Genomic DNA, 20599 nt, shown 5'->3' on the forward strand with positions numbered 1-20599 from the left:
CTTCACATTAAACTAATTTATGGAAAAAGAAATATTTTATTTAAAAAAGGTAACACAGAAAAAGAGATTGTCTTTGGAGAACCCTATAATTAGTTTAATAATAAATAAATCCCCTAAATTGTGCTTAAGAAACTCATATTTTGATAAAGGTGTTGAACTGGGACATTGACATGGTATCCGATTAGGATAAATTTATAAATATTAATAAAAAAAAACGATTCTCTTTTATTTAATATAAGTTTTAAGGTTTTGATTAACTTTTTTTTTTTACATTCTTAATCAAACTTAAAAACTAATTAAAAAGATAACTAAATAATTACCAACCACTCCAATAGGCCAATACCTATCTCATCGTCATGTTGTTTGGAACTTTCCATAGTTGTCACTCATCATCAAACTTCTTCAAAAACACCATCTCGTGATCTCACCAATTGAAAATTCAACTCTCCTTTTCATTTGCCTTTATGTATTTTTCTGACATACACCAAAATTTACAAAGGAAAAATTGTGACCAGTAATTTTTGTTTCCTCAGAAACTTAATATATATTCAGCAAAACCACTGACTGAAAAAAATAATAATGATGAAAAACCAAACATGTATTATTTTAGATTATATAATAGAGTAATGACAGACAAACCTCTAATAATAATGAAAAAAACAAACATGTATTATTTAAAAATAATATTTATACTTCAAATATAAAATAATTTAAAATAAACCCTCAAAGAATAAAGTTAAATGTTTTTAAATAGGTGTAGAAAACTTAAGAGGCGTTTATGGATTTTTTCCACATATATAATATATACTCCTATGTTTTACTTAAAATATGTTTATGCGATGAGAATATCTGACTCCAATGGACAAAAATAAAAAAGTTATATTGTTTTAATATTTTGAACTAAAAATGGTGTTAACTTTTATATAAATTAGTCATATATTTTATTATTATTATATTTTTTTAGGTTTGTTTGTAGATTATTACATGTAACTTCGATATTTTGTCGCCTCTCTCCTTTTATTCCAATATATCTTTTACCGTATGTCGATTTTAGTTAATCTCAAATTATTAATTAACAATAAAATGGTTTAAACTCCAAGATTGATGATACTTTTGGTCGCCTGTTTTTGGATCGAATTTTTTCAAGTTGAGTTTTAAATATTCATCACTCGTGATTGATCATCTTGATTATATATCTGTTTGATCAATTCAAGATGGTAAATCATCAGTCGAACAATCTAAACTTCAAGACTGATGACACTCTTGGCCGACCACTTTGGGTCGACTTTTTAAATATATCACTCATGATTAACCACCCTAACCAAATGACATGGTTGACCGATTATAAAATGGTTAGATTAACATCGAATCAACTTGTTAATATCGATTAAGATATGATTGGATCATGATTAGACCGACAAAAAGATAAAAGCCTATAAAAATCACTATAAATAAAGCTCTAAGGTATGACTTTAATAGAGATGTATTACTGCATTAATATTATATCGATCGATATTAACTTTAACATCGGAATACCTTTTGTAGGTATCACCCGACCGGACTAGTAGACTTGATCCATTTTCCGTTCGGGCACAAAACAAGCATGAACATTTGAGTGGCACAAATAAGCAATCTAAGAATGAGTGGTACTTGGCGTTGGAGACCAACTACAAGCCGTACCCATACATCCCGAAAGGGTCGACCTCTTGGACATGACCATCCTGACTAAACGACAGGTTGACCATCTTGATAAAGTGGTTAGATTAACAATAATAATAACAAATCAGCATGTTAATGCCAATTATGATATGATTGGACAAACAAAAAGATAAAAACCTATAAAAATCACTATAAATAAATCTTTAAGATATTACTTTCATTGACATGCATAACTGTATTAATACTATAATGATCGAATATTTACTAACTTTAGCATCAAAGTATCTTTTGTAAGTATCTGGATTAGAAAACTCAATCTAACACTTATTAAATCACAAAACTCGATATGAGCACCCCAAACACTACAAACAAACAATATAAAAATCAATAATATTCCGTGTTAGAAATTGATCCTAACCCTATATTCCGAAACACCTATTTTCTTTACTTATCTCTCGAACTAAGTTATACAACCTAACCTTTGTTTAATATATATATATATATATATATATATATATATATATATATATATATATATATATATATATATATATATATATATATATATATATATATATATTCTGGACTTTTGAAAAGGAATAATGAAAATGCATGGATCCCCACTTTGAAAGGAATTTGAAATTTGCAATCAATGTATGTCATTGCAATATGGCAGAAAGTAAAATAAGACTATTCTTTCTTTTGACAAAAAAAAGCATTCACACAATAACACCTAAACAAGTGCGTCACACCCTCAGGCTGCAGGACAAGGTTCTTTCTAGGAGTAAACAAACAACACCCTATTATTAAACAACTACAATTTTTAACCTTTAAAACTGTTTTCTCCCTATTCGTTTTATTCTGTTTATTCAAGAGGATTAAAAAAAAAATTAAAGAATATAATCAATATCTTCATTATATTATTTCTTTTCAGCTTTCCAGCAAAGTAAAATAATATTAACCACTTCTTTACTGTAGAAATAGGAGTATTTTTATTTTACTTGGTACCGATACAAAGTATAGCTAAGAAAGAATCTCATTTTATGAATAATTTCTGGTTTAAAATAACAAATATTGTGTTTCAAAATAAAAATAAATATTAGTTGTTCCAGCATAAAGTGGCGAAGATAAGTATGAACGAAATCTTCAAGAAGCAACGGGACACACCTCTCAAGCCTACATCATTGGTCAATACCTAATCCTCATCAAATGAACCAGAGATAAAGAATAATTATTAACTCATTATTTATTCACCAAGGCCATTTTTTTTTCTCTGTCTTTATATTCTCTTACATACTAAAAAAAAAGTTAATGAGAATTGGTAAAAAAATCGATTTTTATTAACAACTTAGTAGTGCACTCCTTTGTAATTCTTAATATAACTCCAAATAAAAATTTATATTCTTTTTTTCATTTCTTAACTAGTGTTTAGAAAGTCTTATTAAACATACTATTTTTTTTCACAAAATTGTTTTATATCATTAACTAATAAAAACTATACGTATATTTCTTTATTACACCATAATTTTTATTCTCTAATACTTTTTTAACATAAAAATATTTTTATTATTAATCTGAGATTTGAAATACTGGTTAACTTAGTTTTACAATTTTTGTGGCAAGTTAAAACAAGTGAAACATAAGGTAATCCCTGTCTTCGAAACACGTGGGTTTAATATCATAACGTAAAGCCATTAAAATAAAATCGTTGGCGTAAGTCTAAATATAGGAGATGAGTTCTGAACAGGGGTAGGTTCTGGGAGAACTTGGTATGGAAAGTTGTTTTTGTTCTTCTGGACATCCTTTTTCAATAGAAAAAATAGGTTTTCGTATTGGCGAAGGTGAAAAGATGAGAAAATAAGGATTTTAAAAATTAAGAATAATATATTTCTAAAGTTGACAAGGAAGGAAAGAAAAAAGGAATAAAATTTTTCGCGTGAAGAAAACAGGCATAACTCAGGAACTTCCTTCTTCGTCTGCTTCTGCTTGTGTTACATTTCTGCTACAGAAGACTAACACTCATATCACATCGTAGATTAGAGTCACAAAGCTCTCAACTTTTTGCCACAAATGAGTGACCCCAAGTATGCATATCCCTACCCTGCTCAAGGACAAGGTAAATTTCTATTCTTTTTTCTCTTTTGGTTATGCCCACAGAATCAAGCAAAACATTTAAGTTCATTCTTAATTACACCGAAGTGGGATCCTCTGCAGTTTGGAAAACCACTGCACCATGATTGTACTCATAATAAGTTTCATCCTCTGAATTCTGAAACAAGTCCAGAGTTGTTTTTCTCTCATGTGGATCTTTTTTTCTTCTTCTTTTTTCCAGATTTGGTTCTGTGTTCTTTCATTATGCATCAATTTTATTTTATTTTTTACTTTATGGGGGAACTTTTGTTGGCAGGGTACTATCAAGGTCCTCCGGTGATGGCACCACCGCAATATTATGCTGCTCCACCACCCAGAAGACAAACTGGATTCCTTGAAGGATGGTTAGTTCCCTTTACACTTTTTCCTTTATTACTTGTATTCTTCTTTCTTTCTCGCTTTTCATTACCATCAGAATAATACAAAAGAAAGAAAGAAAAAAAAACAACTTTTTTTGTTCTTGCCGCAGTCTTGCAGCTCTGTGTTGTTGCTGCCTCATAGACGAGTGCTGCTGTGACCCTTCGATCATATTTATCAGTTGACAGCATCAGAGTTTATCACTACAAGTGCAAAACTTAAATAAAGAAGCTACAAATATACACAGGCTTTATTATTAGTTAGTATAATATCTGTACTGCATATTTTTACTTTATAATTTTTCCAACTTGGTCAATTTGGTGTGTGTGGTTTTAGCCTCTCTTACTGAAGGTTGGTTCTTCAATGATTTCATCTGCAATGTGGAAATTAGAAACCAAACTATTCTTGTGCAATTAAAATGAACAAAAATTGTTGGTCATTCAATGGGTTGGTCCCTCTGTTCCCCAATTATATTTGTCTTGGGTCTAATCATTTTGAATTTGGAACGTCGAAATTAGTAACTTGGCATACAGCCGATGTGACTTTATCAAAAGCTGAGTGTGACCCTATAGTTTTCTGCAACATTATATTTTTTGAACACCTCTTCCCTTTTCTACCCCATACCTACTGAAAAATATTATCATTTATTTTTCTAGGTGATTTCTTTTAAATTATTTTATATTTTCAAGTAAAAATATTATTTTATAGGGGTGAGATAGGAGTTGAATGAAAATTTAGATCTTTGTCTATCAACACCATATTTTTTTTAAGGTGTATTTACCTACGAATACATTGACAACTTTTAGTAATAGGTTAAGTGTCCTGCTAATATGTTTAAATTTATTTATTATTTTATTAATTTGTTTAAATTTATTTTAAAAATATATTTCAAACAAGAACAATCACAAATCAAAAATATTTTAAAAAAATTATTAAAAAGATATTTTTCTGTACTATTTTTCCTGTTAATTTTTATGAATAAGTTGTGAAATTTTTGTAAGTTAATACTTTTGTAACTTAATGCTTTTATAACATATTCTAGCAGATTGTATTTTTTTAACTGTTTTTGTTTTTAGCTAATATGAGAACGTGAAAATAGACATGTTTCTAGGATTAACTTGAACTCTACACGGAAGAATTCACTTGAACTCAGGATAATAAGGTCTTAGAAAACAAATAAATTAAGGAAACTAAAATAACAAAGATTTTTCAAATGAGATCCAAGTTGTAAAAGGACTTCTCATGAGTAAACTTTTATTTATAACATTTTCTTCAACTCTTCCTTTCTTTAATTTAATTTCAAACAATGAAAATTTCTTAATCAATTTAAAATTATAACATACGCATAATTTTTTCAGTATGGTTATTTTTCAGCCTCTCCAGCAAAATTTTGTCTCCTGCAAAAGCCATAACCACATATTGTATTATTGGTTGTTTAGAGTTGATACTGACATTTATATATCTGCATAGACACTATAAAAGTGGTGTAATTGTAACCAATTTTACCATAACGTTGAGATATACGACTATTTATCCTATTGAATATACAAAAGCCATGTTTTAATTCCCTCGTACTATCGGAAAGGTAGATCTTAATTAACTCAAATGTATTATACAATTATAATTAATTGGTGGACACACTGAATTCATCCAAATAGATAGGGTTTTATTATACCTCTTTTTTTATAATATTTTTTAATTTCTCATATTAGTCTCAAGCTTCATTGCAATTTTATTTTTAAAATATATCTCAAAGAATGAAAGAAAGAAAGAGTATTTAAACTTGTAGTACTTAAATTTAATACTCTTTTACAACAATTATCACATTTGTTTCTAAGTTTCATTTTCCTATTTTTCAACTTATTTCATTAACTTTTTTTTTGTCTCTTATGTATATGTTTTATTTTTACCTTTTGTAACTTTTCTTTAATTTACTTAGACACTCTTGTAACAAAAATTAAAAAAAAAATGTCCGAGACTTTGAAAGATAATAGAATTTACAAATATGTGACAATTGTATAATATATAATCTTATTTTTATTCAAATAATAGTATGTAATAAAATGATTTTTTTATGATTTATTAAAAACTAATTTACTTTTAAAAATTAAGAAATTCTTAATGTTAAAAATTGATGGAAAGATAATATATATAAATGCATGCAATAATGAAAAGTTAATAAAATAATTTTAATTTACGCAATTAAATGAAATATAATTTTTAAAATGCCATGTGCTAACTTTAGCGGAAGAACTTCAATATTATGTATAATCTTATAAAAAAAAAATTGGTTCGACATATCACAAATTAAGACATTTGTTAACATAAATTTAATTCATTAACAAAAAAAAATAGTATTATAAAATATATTACTAGAGCATTTCTAAAATTTACATGCAAGATGTTCTCTTACCTAAAATATTGAGAAGGACAATGTTATGTCATGAATCATGTTGAGGTGTTCTAAGTATGAAGTTAAATGATAATGTTGAATATGCCGTTTTCTTAATAGGAATAATTGGATATACAAGCAATTTATTTACAACTCAAAGTTTAATATTTCAAATTTGACTATCAAAATTTGTTAAAAAATAATTTGAAATCTAACTCAATCTCACTTAACTAAGTTATAAAGTAAAATTTGCATGAAACTTTCAACAAAATCCACAAACGAAGGAAGAAAACTTTATAAAGTGTAAAATTTATTTCACATATTATTATATTTTATATCCTTATACATAGGACCATGCACAAAATAGGAGCATAAGAACACACTCATAGTTGAGAGTGATTATTATGTTTAGTTGATTATTTATTACACATTCAATCCTTCTCCTTATTTTTCTACCTTTACTATCAAACAAAGACATTGATGGAAGAGAAGCAAAGCTGAGGACATAGACACACGTTCATATATACAATGATAACATGCATAATCATGCATGTTTCATGCATTAACTGCTTCTTCGATCACGTACTCTAGCTCCTCCTTCACACCCCCTCCTCCACCACCACCACTCTTAATTAATCATATTTCCACAGCCACAGCCACCGCCACAACCACCACAATCACCATCACTACCCCCGCAGCCACCACCCCTAATTATACTTCCACAGCCTCCCCCACAACCACCACAACCAGCACCACAACCCCCGCAGCCACCACTCCTAATTATAGCTCCACAGCCTCCGCCACAACCACCACAACCAGCACCACAACCGCCGCAGCCACCACTCCTAATTATAGTTCCACAGCCTCCGCCACAACCACCACAACCAGCACCACAACCGCCGCAACCACCACTCTTAATCATAACACCACAGCCTCCACCACAACCACCACAGCCAGCACTTTCCATTGCATTCCCACAGCCACTCCCGCAGCCACTGCCACAACCTCCACTGGAGAGTCCAGACTTCTTTGATATACCAACATCTTCACTGCACACATCAGGACTCAGCCCCATTCCGTTCAAGACTTTTTTTCCATTTTCCTCATATACACCATTCACCTTCCAATCTTTACTGTTAGCATTAGCAATGACGCCTTCATATTCTTCCTTTTTCATTACATTAGAAGCAATAAAAGCCAAAATGATTGCGGGCAGAACCATCCACTTTTCCTTCGCCTTTACAAAAACAGGCAGAAAAGGCAGAAAACAAATTAAGTAATAACGTAGAACAAAAGTGTCTCTCTATAAAGTGTGTAACATATATATAATAGCACGAAAGTAAGTACCGTGACATGTTTAGATGTCAAGTCAAGCAATGCCACTGCTTTCCCATAAGGCTCTTCTATGGAGAATTCAATAGCTGTCAAGAAGTCCATTTCATTTCCTCGTTTTCCATGGTGTCCCGCTTCATAATCTAGCTTTCTTCCAGCGAAAAATTTCAACTGTAAAAGTTACATGAATTTAATATTATAACTTTGAATTTGTCTCATTTGAGGCATGCGCATCTTTAGCAATCTTATGTGCAGCAATGCTATTGAAAATTGTACTGGTTACTGGATATGTGAAACATGAAATGAGTAATCAAGGATTCAAGATCCAAGAGAGCTCTTGGCAGGACAACATATTTTAAAATGGAATACTTCAGAATAAATACATACAGTCTTGGCACCAGTAAGCTCAAAGAGATGGCCATCGTTTGTGCACTTGTGTGGAAGGTGGAAGAACCACAGATTCTCCAAAACAGACCACCCATTTTCAATAAACTCAGCTAGAGTGCGAATTTCGCCAGACTTCATTACGCCAACAACCTTCTTTCCAGGGTTTCCTATGTTCTTTGCATTCTCCAAATCCCTAAAATGTAATTGGGAAGATCAATAGCTTAACTAATTGAGAATACTTCATTACACGAGGCAGTAATACTGGATAATGTACATAAGATAGATTGTGTTGTATTCAAAAAACATGTATGACAAACACAATTAGACACTGTTAGAAGTTTTCATACTTTTTTACAGCTTTTCTTACCACTATTTTATGGAATTTTAAAAATTTCGGGAAAACTTTGCAGAAAATTCGTTTCTTACTAACTTTTATGAAAAATCCGTACGAAAAGTCTAGTAATGAGGGAAAAATTTCTTCAGGGACGTAAATCTGCTCAACTGGTTCAACTGCATTATAAGTATCCTCTCAAATGGATTTATGGACTAATGATATTTTGAAACCATAACTTTTAGTCATAATTGTGCTTGGATGTTATAATATTTGTAAGAGTTCAACATTTATATTAGGATGCACTGAATGGCAAACCTCAACAATATCTACATACAGAAAACTATAGTCAAAATAAAAATTGGCTTTCAATTTACACGTCTAATCTTGGAATTAGATGACTTGCAAGAACTTGTTAGTAGGAACATTAATATTCACATACAATTTGAACAAGTTGATATGTTCAAGACACAAGACAAGTTGCAAAGCAAATCAGTTTTCAAGCAGCAACTAGCCCTCATCAATTACCTAACACCAGTCCCAACACGACCATGATAAAATGAAGTACACATTTTGGCAAGGAACTTCAATTGTTATCAGGCATAATATAGAGGGTAGATGTACCTCATTTGAAGGCGGATGATTCTGTTTCCATTTTCATCAGTGACATGTGTCCAACTATTAGCATGTTGAGATCTAACAGGAGGGTTGGAGAGGCATTCGTTTTTGGAAGATGGAGGAGAGAGAGTCATTTTGAGTTTATATGGGGCAAGAACTGGGACAGAAAATGAGATGGCTACTCGTAACAAGATTGGCTTTGAGCTCACAGTACCAGCACTTGGTACCAACTCAAACCATTTCTCCACATGGAGTTTTGAAACTGGGTCAAAATAGTCTTTTATAGAGAAAGAAGCTGAAGCGATTGTCTTTGTTGATTTTCTTATAGATAAATTGGAAGAAGAATTGGACGCGAGTTCAAAAAGCAGCTCTCCCGTAGGTTCACACTGGAAAGATGCAACCTGTTTCTGTCTAGATTGCGATAAAATAGTCAGTCTTCTTTTAGCACCAAAGAATGCATCAGGCTGTGATTTGGAAAATAAAACAAATATATCTCCTTCCTGTCCCTCTGGTAAGTTTTTAGCTCCCACGAACTCCAAGAGAACCTGGTTGGATGTAAGAGGAAATTGCAAATGTTATCTCATATAAACAAAAGCTGTTTCAGTGATAGTTATTCAATTTATGCCTGTATACAAGCAGAATAATAGTGCAGCAGAAGCCAAACAATAACAAGTGATAGTAATATGATCTCCAACATCAAGAAAGATTGTCCTTAGTATCCCAAACAATTATGGTTCCATGTGAAAGCAGACAAAACAAACTCAAATAAGACAACTTGTTAGAGGTCTTGGTCTGCATTAGGTGATCAAGCTCTTGGTCTGACAGAGCCTTTATAAACAAACCTTCCAACTTCATTGGCTCAATTTCAAACGGCTTATATGTTATGATGAAAAACATTTATAGGGAGAAACGTCTACACTAAAATTGATCCGGTAAAAGGCTTATACATGCATGGAGTTATATTTGCATATTCGTGCACACGATTCAATAAATTTTGCATGGAATTGTTTATGAAAAATGTTTTTTTAACAACTTTTTTTATACATGCCTACACTGTAATTCAGAGCTAGAGCTTAAAACACGTAACATATGACACATAAGAGGAGATCTTAAAGTACCTCCATGACTTTTCGATCTGGTAGTGAAATTTCTTGTGGGTACTCATTCGAAGAAACAACCTTCTTGCAAGTAGTGTTAGATGAAAGAGGGTTATTTGTTATGGGAGATGGTGCATTACCCCTGTACATTGCTCCAGCTTTCCAATATCTTGTACCAAATGTGACTTCCCACTGTTTGGTGGTTCCAGAAAAACCAATATCCAATTTCTTGCCTTTAGTTCTGTCTGAGTCTGTATCGTCATGTTCCAATACTTTTCCAAGTGCTTCATTGAGGTCTTTACAATAAGAAACTGGATGTAACTGATGAGAGTGCCAGATTAGGTCAATATCATATGTTGGAACACAAAAGCGTTTTCTACCCTCTTCCTTGTTTCTCTTGATAAGATACAGAAACCCTCTGTATCTGGCCACAGCTTCTTTGATAAAGAGATCATTTTTCATGTGGGGTCTTGATACCTATGACAAAGAAAACAGATATTGAATCCCTTGAGATGATGCAATATTATTATGTACTAGCCACGCACATGAAAGACCATTGGTAAATTAATTTCTCGAAACTGTTTGTAATGCTACTAAACTGAAAGCTACATTCATATATCACCAAATGATATTAATGTTATTTGGAGATGCTGTCAATTAAGAATGTCGCAATAAAATTGTATGAACTTAAGATTTTTCAAAACAAGGTACTTATGAAACCACATGCATGTATTGGCAAGCAAGCAAAGCACACTCAGTCACAAATTGATAAAATTGAAGAGTCAGGTTGAACACAGCCTAAATCATGCTAACATTTAAATCAGAGCTTTGATCGAGACAGATGACAGACTAGAACTGGCTTGGTAAGGCTTGGTAATTCTGCTAGAATATCAAGCTTGTGAACAAACACTAACTTTTCTTTACCTGGTAAAAGAAAGGACTCTGCCTTTTAGCAGCTGAAATCAGATCATACTTGGTGTACTTTTCAAGCCTAGAAATCCTTTCAGAGATATCCCCTGGGAAAATATTAAGCAAATCAGCATTGTAGGGCTCATCAGGATACAGTTTATTCCAGATTTCTTCAGTTTTCCTGCCACAAACTCCTTCAACAGTAGAGACAACACCAAAGTTGTCAAGTACTCGTCCATAAAACTCCTCACAGTCAGATTTGTATCTTACCTGTGTAATAAATTGGAACCGAATTTTATTACTAGTACCTCAACACAATCAAACAGTACTGTTAATAATCAGGAATAATATATATATGTCCTTGTCTGAAGCCTACCGGGTTGAGCCTGTGACAATGCCAGACCCATTCACAGTCAAGAGGAACTACCAAAGGTCCTTCAAAAATCTTAGACTCGGAATGTTTGGCAAGCAAGGGAAGCCAACAAGCATTGTACCTGAATAGACACTTTCATTGTTATTAGATCAGCAGAAGAAAATAGTGTTGTTCAGTTGAAACGATGCGAAAGGAGGAAAGAGGATATAAATGATCTTTTAAAAAAAGGGAGTCACCTTACTATTTCTCAATCCCTATCTTCATCTCTTCTCTATTTCTATTCAAGTAAACATTTTAACTTTCTAATTTTTATCTATTTCCACTTTACTGACTAATTTCTTTCCAACCTATTTTTCTCCTCTCTTTCAAACAGAACATATGAGAGATTGATCAACTACAATGAAAAGCTGTCATTTGACAGCAGATAGATGATTTCAAGGACAAATTATAATCCATAACACAAGATTCTAAAGGTCCATCCCTAGTGCCCTTTATAGAATTCTTGACTCAAGCTTAGTGAAATAAATAAGTAAAAATAACAAGCAATTGTTCTTTGAAAGAAACTTTATCCGCAGCAAATACAGGAAATACTTCATGGAATGTTCACCTATAGATAGCCCTCTCAAGGGCAGGGCCATCATAGAGGTGACGGTTCCTGTCAACAGCTGCAAGAAACTGAAGCTGCCTTTTTGCTGCAACTAAAAGATCCACGCTTAGTTGAATCTTCTGAGCTTCATTCCATTCCATTTCTTGTTTGGCATCCATCTCTCAATTTAACCTGAAAAACAGCAACCTTCTAGAAACATTTTGGTGTAAGTTAAAGTGCCCTTCTAGACAGTGTTGTCTCAAAATTTGCAGTAAAAATGGAATTTATTCGCAAGAAAGCATGTTCCACAAACATTTTTTTGCTATCCACGATTAACTGAGGAGATCTTACAAGACAAGAAAAATATAATATTCAGAAAAGGGTCTATAAATATAAAAGAAAGGTATATGCAGGTTGGTCAAAGCAAAATTTCAAGAGAAATCTTTCAACTAAGCTCATGTAACAAAAACAAACATATTACGATCATCCACAACATACAAGCAATATACAAATTCATTGTATCAACACCAAAAAAAGGGAAGAAAACAGGGCATTTGGGGATTACCAGTTTCTCTGAAACTGTGAGGCAGAGATACTGTAGCTGCAGAAACGGAAATTCCTCAGAATGAGGATCTGTATTTGACTGAGCTTTTTATGTTCTTTTCTGATTTTCTGACATCGCAATAGGCATTACATGATTCAACTGTGTCTTACGTTGTGTATATGTTCTGACTTGTACTGCACCTGAAACTAGTTCCAGGAATGTTGTACGTCTGATCTAATTAATAGTACAGCAAAATACTCCATCCACAATCATGACTTGTACCAAAATTTTCAATAATTTTCATTTCTTAAAATAGTAAATAAGGGAAAATATATTGCTTAATTTTTAATAAATTATATCATTACTTTTATTTTAGTCCTATATTCAGTGCATTTTCCTTGTCGTTTTATTCTCTATAAAATTGTGAACTTTTTGTCTCATGGGAAAAAAAATCATTTTAGTTTTTTATTATTAAGGTAGTATATATTTATTTTTTAATATTCATTAATCACGCTATCATTTATTTAATACGAAATCCTTGCATCTCGGATTAAAATTAAAAAAATTGATAGAGACTAAAAAGGATTTTTAAGATAAAAACAAAACACATTTTGTATAAAAAAAACACTAACAGCATTTTTTTTTATATTTTTGATAACATAAGAGACAGTTATGGTTAAATATCCACACCAAAAGTAATAATAGAAGACAAATGCAAGGACCTTCTTTTCTATTTCGTGTACCCTTTGCTAACTGCGAAAACGACCATGGCGTGACCAAATAATATATAGATATAAATATATTAGAAAACGATAATGCTCAATAATAGTTAAAGAGCAAAGTTGAAGCTCGATGCTTCACGCTATGTTACCTATTCTTTGCAATGAAAACAGCTTACTTGATGCTATAATATCATGTGGGCACAGTTTTCCATCACTATCTACCCCAGCAAAAATAAATAAAGATTACAAATCAAAGTTGAAATTATATATATAAAAGAATTAACTTCTATGTATTTGATAATGGATATGATGTTTACCGAATACACCGTAACAATGAGACTTGAACTCTTAAGTAATTAACATCCTTCTCAATTAAAACATCTTAAGATAATAAGTTAGTAAATTTTGATTCTTATATGATATTCTACTTTTTTTTTTTCATTTTGACACAATATAAGGCTTAGAATTATACTTTTTAATATTTAATTTAAAGTTTATACCTTTACTTTCTTAATATGGAAATTCTTTGTTAAATGTAAACGAGTTGAAGTAATACTTAAAATGTAGATTTCTTTTTGGTTCCTAAACTAAATAACTTAGTTTAACCAGTACCCTAAAAATCTTGTTTTTATTTTAATTTAATGTTTAAGAAAAGTCTCAGGAAAAAAAGTGAGGGTTATTCATTTATAAAAGGACAAGTTTACTCAGGATACTGGGGCTATTGTTTTAGGTTGATCCTCGAAAAGAGTGAACAAAAACATTCAAACCGGGTAAGTGGTTATTTTAGTCTAAATAAATCTATTTTAACTGGTTTGGTTCAAATATTTCTTTAATTTTGTTCTCGCACTGAATCAAATTAAATGATGATTCTATATTAAACATTCCAACAATACACTTTAAAAACTATATAAGGAAATAATCACATATTAATAATATTTCAGATCAATCTTACAAAAGATAAGACGTATGCTTATGACCGAACGGTCTTATAAGATAACGGAGAAATTAAAACTGTATAAATATGCAATTTAGACCGAACGGTTTACAGAAGACGTACCGAACGGTCAAATAAAAGAAGAAAACAACAGATGATCAAACGGTTATCACACAAAGAAACTAACTACTAACCAAACGGCTCTACTGTTCGGTCTTAACTTCTACCTCGACCAAACTTTCTTCTTCCAACACCTCTTCCAGCAAAGCTTTTCCTTCTGCTCACATCCACACGGATGATCATTGCAACAGAAGGACAACCACCAAACGTACAAAACGGACAAGACAAGAAATAAGGTAAGCTTATGTAATTTAATTCAATTATCAACATATATCTCACTCAATCAATTTAAACAAGATAACTCATTAACTCTTTCATGCAAAGCCTAATACTAGACTCTGACTGTCCGGACTGTATGAAATCTGTGTAGCTACGATGTTCGTGCACCGGGTGATGTAGTAACTGGGATACCCTCAACAGCTACCACCCGAGGTTAGTCCGTTCCATCCAAATTAACCATAAGGACTAGGACCTCCTGCCATTCCCACACATGACTTACCCTTCTCTACGTGAGAAACGAGTAATCACGGAATATCAGGATGAACCGCCAGCTTAGCATGCCCACATTCATACTTTACCAATTCCAATATACATTCATGAGATATTCCTCCCCTGAATACTCGTTCATAACCAAAGTCATTTCATCCATATCATATTCCATCATCTTTCATTATTAAAACCTCAACTGAACCAATTTGAATAAAGATTCCTTAGGATACCAAATACCAAACGTTAGTTTTTAATCCAAAACAAGACCGAACACTTGGAGTGAGACCGAGATGTCTCCAACTCAAACATAATGAAATTGAGAGAGTTACTCACTAGTTGTGAAAAGGACCGAATATAATAATACTTTTCAAAGACTAATATAATCGAATGTTGTTTACCAAGTAAGCCAATTCAATGAACTGACTCTTGAGAGTTCAAACCGAACACCGTAAAGCCTAGGCCGAATACTAAGACTCTAGGCCGAAACCAATTAAGACAGATACTGTAGGACATCAAATAATAGCACTTGACGGAATCATATGAAGAAACCGAACGTCAATAAATACTTAGCTTCATAATGAGTTAAACAAATAATAGCTTCTTAATGATTTTCGGATCCCCTGCCTTGACACATGTAATCCACTAAGATGGAGTTTTGAGTGGATTTTAAGGGGTCTGACACGATATGTTTGTATTAGATTATCACATTCATTATTAAAATAATAAAAACATAAAAATTTTCATGAAATTTAAATTAAGTATATGATTGTGAAATGATGAAAAAAATTAAATTAAATTCTATAAAGTCCAAAGTTAATAAAATATTAAAAATACAAATATATTATATGATAGTATGAATTGTTGCATACATAAAGGTTAAAAGGGTATTATTATTTTCACATCAACAAATTTTTACATACACTATTTTATCTTTAATCTCTCTTTTTATTTATAAAAATACAAAAGTAACTTTATTAATTACTAAAATGGTCATAAAAGTGAATTATTAACCTGTACAATATTCAAACCTACTTGTAAATTATTTCAATCACACTCACTTAACACGTCATCTTCAAAAATATCAGTTTGACTCAACTCAAAATTGATTGATAGATTAAATAGATCAACACAATATTTTAAAATAGTTATTTTTAAACTAAGAAAATAAATATAAACATTAATTTCTTATATTTAAAAATCATCATACTGAAAACTAAAACTCTATTATACACTTTTAACCTAACAGATGGCGACTTGAATTGACAGATGGTTTTGGATTCATTTTTAATTCTCTACTTTCGAGATCTAGAAATAAAAATTTGAAACACAATTCAATATAAACAAATTTAGATTTTCTTTCGGTTGAGTGGTTCAAATTGGATTGATACGTTAACGTGCCCACCTCCACTCAAAAACATTTATCATCATCCAACTTCCTCAAGCAAAATGCATTATAATCTACACCTAGAAGTACAATCCTAAACTTTGCAATGAAAATCAGATGAAATATGTTAACATCTAACTGGAATGTATTACAAAACTTTGAAAGGGTAGTAACTTCATTTTATTCTCCACTTCAACCCACCATACTCTTGATCCAAAAAAGGCACGGAACAGGAAACACATTGGTAAGAAAGGGTGTTCACGAGAAGCAACTCAAAACTCTACTGGTTTGGAGTCATCTTTCGTCTCAGACTTCTCTGTTGTATCTTTTGCCATATATTCCTGTTCAATAGTATCTTTCAGGATAAACAACCTCTGAATAACAATAGGGTCAGTCATCTGCTTGGCTTCTCTCAAATCTGTTTCTTCCTTGTTCAGATGATACGCATCAAGCATGATCTTAATCCACTTGTGCAGCTCCTGTGGGGTGCTGCTTAACCAAATCAAAATTAAAGCAATATATCATATTTATCACAACACTAAGATAATATTTTAGAGTGAACCAGAAGAAAATTCTCTCACGTGTATAGAGCATAAGGGTCTTTGGCTTCATGGTTATCACCAGGGGAGAAAGCCGTTGCCAATGCAGAAAATCGCTCCTCAGGATCTATGATGTTTAACAAATGCTTGAGTAGTTTTATTTCTTTTGGAGTAATACTCCTTAGGCTGCTCTTTGTGGCCTTGTACAATTGATACATTATATCTTTAACCTGCACAGTACAAAGCAAGGTTGTTGAGCACATATGATAATGCAGTCTAATAATATCTTCTAAGCTTGAGCAGTCAAAATCAAGGTCCAACATGCTAGATGAACAAGAAGGAAGGTGTTCAGATTATACCAGTTGATTTATAAATCAGAACCATCAATTCAGTTTGTTTCATGGACCATGATATTTTAACAACCACTTTTAACAATTTTTTGACAATAAACTACATGTCACTATTTTATTGGTTCGTATATTTTAAACGGACCAATCATAAGCTACCACATATGCTATTGTAAAAAAGTTGTCAAAAAAAGTTATTAAAGAGGTATTTTCCTTGTTTCATTCGTAAGACCCTATAAAAGATTCGTACTTTTAGCTGCCTATCCTGGTAGGTATCAGTATTATATAGGGAAAGACATGAAAACCTCTTAAAATTTCCATCCCACGTAATTTCATAGTCATAACCAATGTACGTAACTACGTGTGGAATTATGATGGAAGATGGTCCAGGATCATAAGTATCCTCCACAAGAGAGTATGTGATTTGAATGCCTTTCTGACTCTGCAATATAGCATAAACAACCAGCATTTTTCTTTTAAGTTCTTTATTTTAAAACTTCAAAAATAAGAATCCGCAGTCAAAACTGTTTCAAAATTAGCAGAGCAAGCAGAAAGCAAAACACTCTCTTTGATTTTAAGTTTTATAGAGCCTTTTATTAATATTTGCTGGGGACAACTAGAAATACATGTTGTCCTATCTTCCAAAAGGATGGAATTAAAGAACAAAACCAAGGGACATCATAAAATTTGCACCTCATTCTTCATGGTTGTAGATTCTTTTGCTTTAGCCCAAGCACTGCTTATCAACAATATCAATGAAGAATCAAGTTCCTTTGCCTTTGCAAGACTTTTGATCTTCTGACAAGCAACATCAATAGAAGGAGAATTGAGGATATCATCAAATTTGGCCTGTGCAGCATCTAACGTGTCCACAACCTCTAGAGTATTATCATATGCACTGACAGCTGACAAGCATCTACTCCCCAACCTTGAAATACCTGTTCAAAACATGCCAATGCCACTCATAAGAAACATCCTACACAAGGAGAAGAATCACAAGTGTTTAACTTTGTAGAGGGTGCAAGGGGAAGGCTCATTATGTATATTTACCAACATTAAACCCCCAAAGCTTAATGCTGTAAACATCTACCAGACAAATGTTAAACTTCTCACATCTTCTTCCTTTCTAAAAGAAATCTAATTTTATGATCAGTTCTTTCTTTCTTATTAAGTTACAACTACAAACATTCTTAACTAACTTTACTTATTTCTTCTGGCCATTATTGGTTACAGAATTAACAATAGTTGAGCCAAATACTCAAAATCAAACATTTATTTGTACTTCTGCATAATTACCATCACGATCTTCCAAGCTGTCATATGTTTCTGAAATAAGAGAGAGGTAGTGGAAGAATTCTCCTGTAAAATCCTTACGCCTTCGTGCAACAATGGCATTAATGTCAGTTGGGCTATCTTGTATTTCCTTCAGGAGTTCACAGTGTACTTCCATTTCATCATCAATCTGCAATGCTTACTCCTGATCAAACAAAAACCGGGGAAAGAAGGTCTAAAGCCAGGCAACTCCCTAGATATGAAATTAAACCTTGATGTACAGATTTGTGCTTTCTTACAAATAAATTGATTGGCGACAAGAATAATGTTATCTTATTATTAGTTTGGCAATAACTTCCAAGATAGTGTATCTCATCTTTTCTGCAAAAAAATAACTGGACTAAAATTTTGTTTTCAACATTTTGGGCCAGAAAAAGGGCGAAAACCATTAGATTTTGTTAAAAGCTTCTTTGCCTTTTTCAACTTTCATTATGCAGCAGGAGAATCTATTTCTTAACATTGGAAGGGGGCATGGTAGTGAGGAACAAAAAACATGGAGACTACCTTCTTCACTTTTCTTTGCAATGAAATGAATTTTTCCTTCATAATTGGATCATTCTCCAAATCAACCCTTCTTTGGCACCTACTGTAGAATCTATCCTTGTATTTTTTCCATTCCTCTCTGAATATTAAGTACCCTCTCCATTCCTTTGTTTTGGTTTTCTCATTCAAAAAGAGATCTATGATTTTGTCACAAAACTGAGTCATAGTATAACCATTTGCAATTTCAACTTCTTGCTCCTCAACCTGAGCTGTGGAAGCACTGCTAGCCTGTTGACCTGAAAGGAATTTCAGTTTGTAGTGAGACACAAAAAAATTACACCAAGAAATTAGTCAGAAAAAAAAAACAAGATAAAAAAAGACATTAAAAAAAGAAGAAAATATAAATAGGCTTTCTTTTCTTGTGGTTTATTAGCATCCCGGCCAAACCAGTGACATTCTAATTTCTTACACTGTCAGCAGTTCAATAAACTAAAACAAAACAAAAACTGCAGACAAATAAAATAAAATAGAAAAAAAAGGGATATGGAACATGTCACTGTAGTTTACAGTGTGAACTTCATAGGTTTTCCCTCCACCTTCACATCATATTGCTACCCAGCCCTAGAGACACCCTTAACACTTCAAATAAAGACCAAAATTTAAACCTTTTTACAAACCCATCAAGTTGAACACATAAAAAGAATACAACATATAAAGAAATAAACAACGGGGAACAAAATGACTGAAAAAAAAGGGAAATGATACTCACTGGACAGAGAAGTGCATATAACATGGGGTTTGAAATTCTGAACTTTAAGGTTTTGCCTTTGGCTAAGGAAGGAAGGAGAAAAGTTTGAAGCAGTATAGGAGGAAGAGGATGTGGGGTAATTCGGGAAGAGGTTATTTTTGAAAGAGGTGAAGGTGGTGGTGCTGTTGAAGTACCCTTTCATGTTAAGGTAGTTCCTTCAGCCACAACACCGAATTGTCTCACCTTTCACTCTTCAGAAGACATTCAACAGAGGCAATGTTGCCCGAAATCATCCTCTCTTATCCTTTTCAGGAACAAAGCAGAGTTGTGAATAAATTGATTAGAATAAAATCATTTGAAAAAACCGGGGATATTTGTATATTTGGGAAAAAATATATTCATCCATAACTATTTCTTATGATTTCTTCAAAAAGAAATTGGATATTCTTTTTCATCAATAGTTTTTCAAATTATCAAATATAGTACTCACAAGTTATGGCATTTGGGTTCATCTTATTTAAAGGAAAAAGTATTTAGTTTAATTATGTTTTTAGTTATAGTAAATTTTTTTAATCTTTCAAACTAAAAAATGTTAACCTTTTTTAAAAAAAAAATTATTGAAATGTAATTTAAATTTCTGAATATTAAATTTAGAAAACTAAAAATTATTTTAGTTTTTCAACTTTAATTATTGTAACTAAGAAAATTGTAAGTACATTTTCTTTCATTTTAATTATACGAAACTATTGGAATGTACAAGAACAC

At 32.0% G+C, this 20599-nt stretch overlaps 2 protein-coding genes across 2 annotated transcripts; both read right to left on the reverse strand.

Moving 5' to 3' along the window:
• Positions 1–6852: 6852 nt before the first annotated feature.
• LOC124833867 (DNA-binding protein, putative (duplicated DUF1399)) lies at positions 6853–12949 on the reverse strand. Its single transcript, XM_047308428.2, has 9 exons — positions 12758–12949; positions 12214–12402; positions 11610–11727; positions 11249–11503; positions 10346–10801; positions 9234–9772; positions 8279–8471; positions 7907–8062; positions 6853–7796 (listed from the first exon to the last, which is right to left on the reverse strand). The coding sequence occupies exons 2-9, from the start codon at positions 12369–12371 to the stop codon at positions 7188–7190; spliced, it is 2484 nt and encodes an 827-aa protein (XP_047164384.1). The 5' UTR covers positions 12372–12402; positions 12758–12949; the 3' UTR covers positions 6853–7187.
• Positions 12950–16331: 3382 nt separating this feature from the next.
• Positions 16332–20170, reverse strand: LOC124833871 (endoribonuclease E-like protein). Its single transcript, XM_047308430.2, has 6 exons — positions 19856–20170; positions 19108–19382; positions 18568–18733; positions 17965–18209; positions 16967–17154; positions 16332–16874 (listed from the first exon to the last, which is right to left on the reverse strand). The coding sequence occupies exons 1-6, from the start codon at positions 20034–20036 to the stop codon at positions 16658–16660; spliced, it is 1272 nt and encodes a 423-aa protein (XP_047164386.1). The 5' UTR covers positions 20037–20170; the 3' UTR covers positions 16332–16657.
• Between the last annotated feature and the right edge of the window lie 429 nt (positions 20171–20599).

Source organism: Vigna umbellata, chromosome 7 (assembly GCF_029865625.1).
Source record: "Vigna umbellata cultivar VRB3 chromosome 7, Vumbellata_1.0, whole genome shotgun sequence".
NCBI classification, from domain to species: domain Eukaryota; kingdom Viridiplantae; phylum Streptophyta; class Magnoliopsida; order Fabales; family Fabaceae; genus Vigna; species Vigna umbellata.

Bases quoted from the DNA above. Each gene is read 5' to 3' on its own strand.
- LOC124833867 (XM_047308428.2), bottom strand. From the start codon at position 12,371: ATGGATGCCAAACAAGAAATGGAATGGAATGAAGCTCAGAAGATTCAA. The intron at 10,802-11,248 runs GTAAAGAAAAGT...TCTTTGTCATAG, and splicing joins AGAGTCCTTTCTTTTACCAG to GTATCAAGACCCCACATGAA. The intron at 7,797-7,906 runs GTACTTACTTTC...GTTTTTGTAAAG, and splicing joins TGACATCTAAACATGTCACG to GCGAAGGAAAAGTGGATGGT.
- LOC124833871 (XM_047308430.2), bottom strand. From the start codon at position 20,036: ATGAAAGGGTACTTCAACAGCACCACCACCTTCACCTCTTTCAAAAAT. The intron at 18,210-18,567 runs GTAATTATGCAG...TGTTTTGAACAG, and splicing joins CAGCTTGGAAGATCGTGATG to GTATTTCAAGGTTGGGGAGT. The intron at 16,875-16,966 runs GTGAGAGAATTT...TTGGTTAAGCAG, and splicing joins GACCCTTATGCTCTATACAC to CACCCCACAGGAGCTGCACA.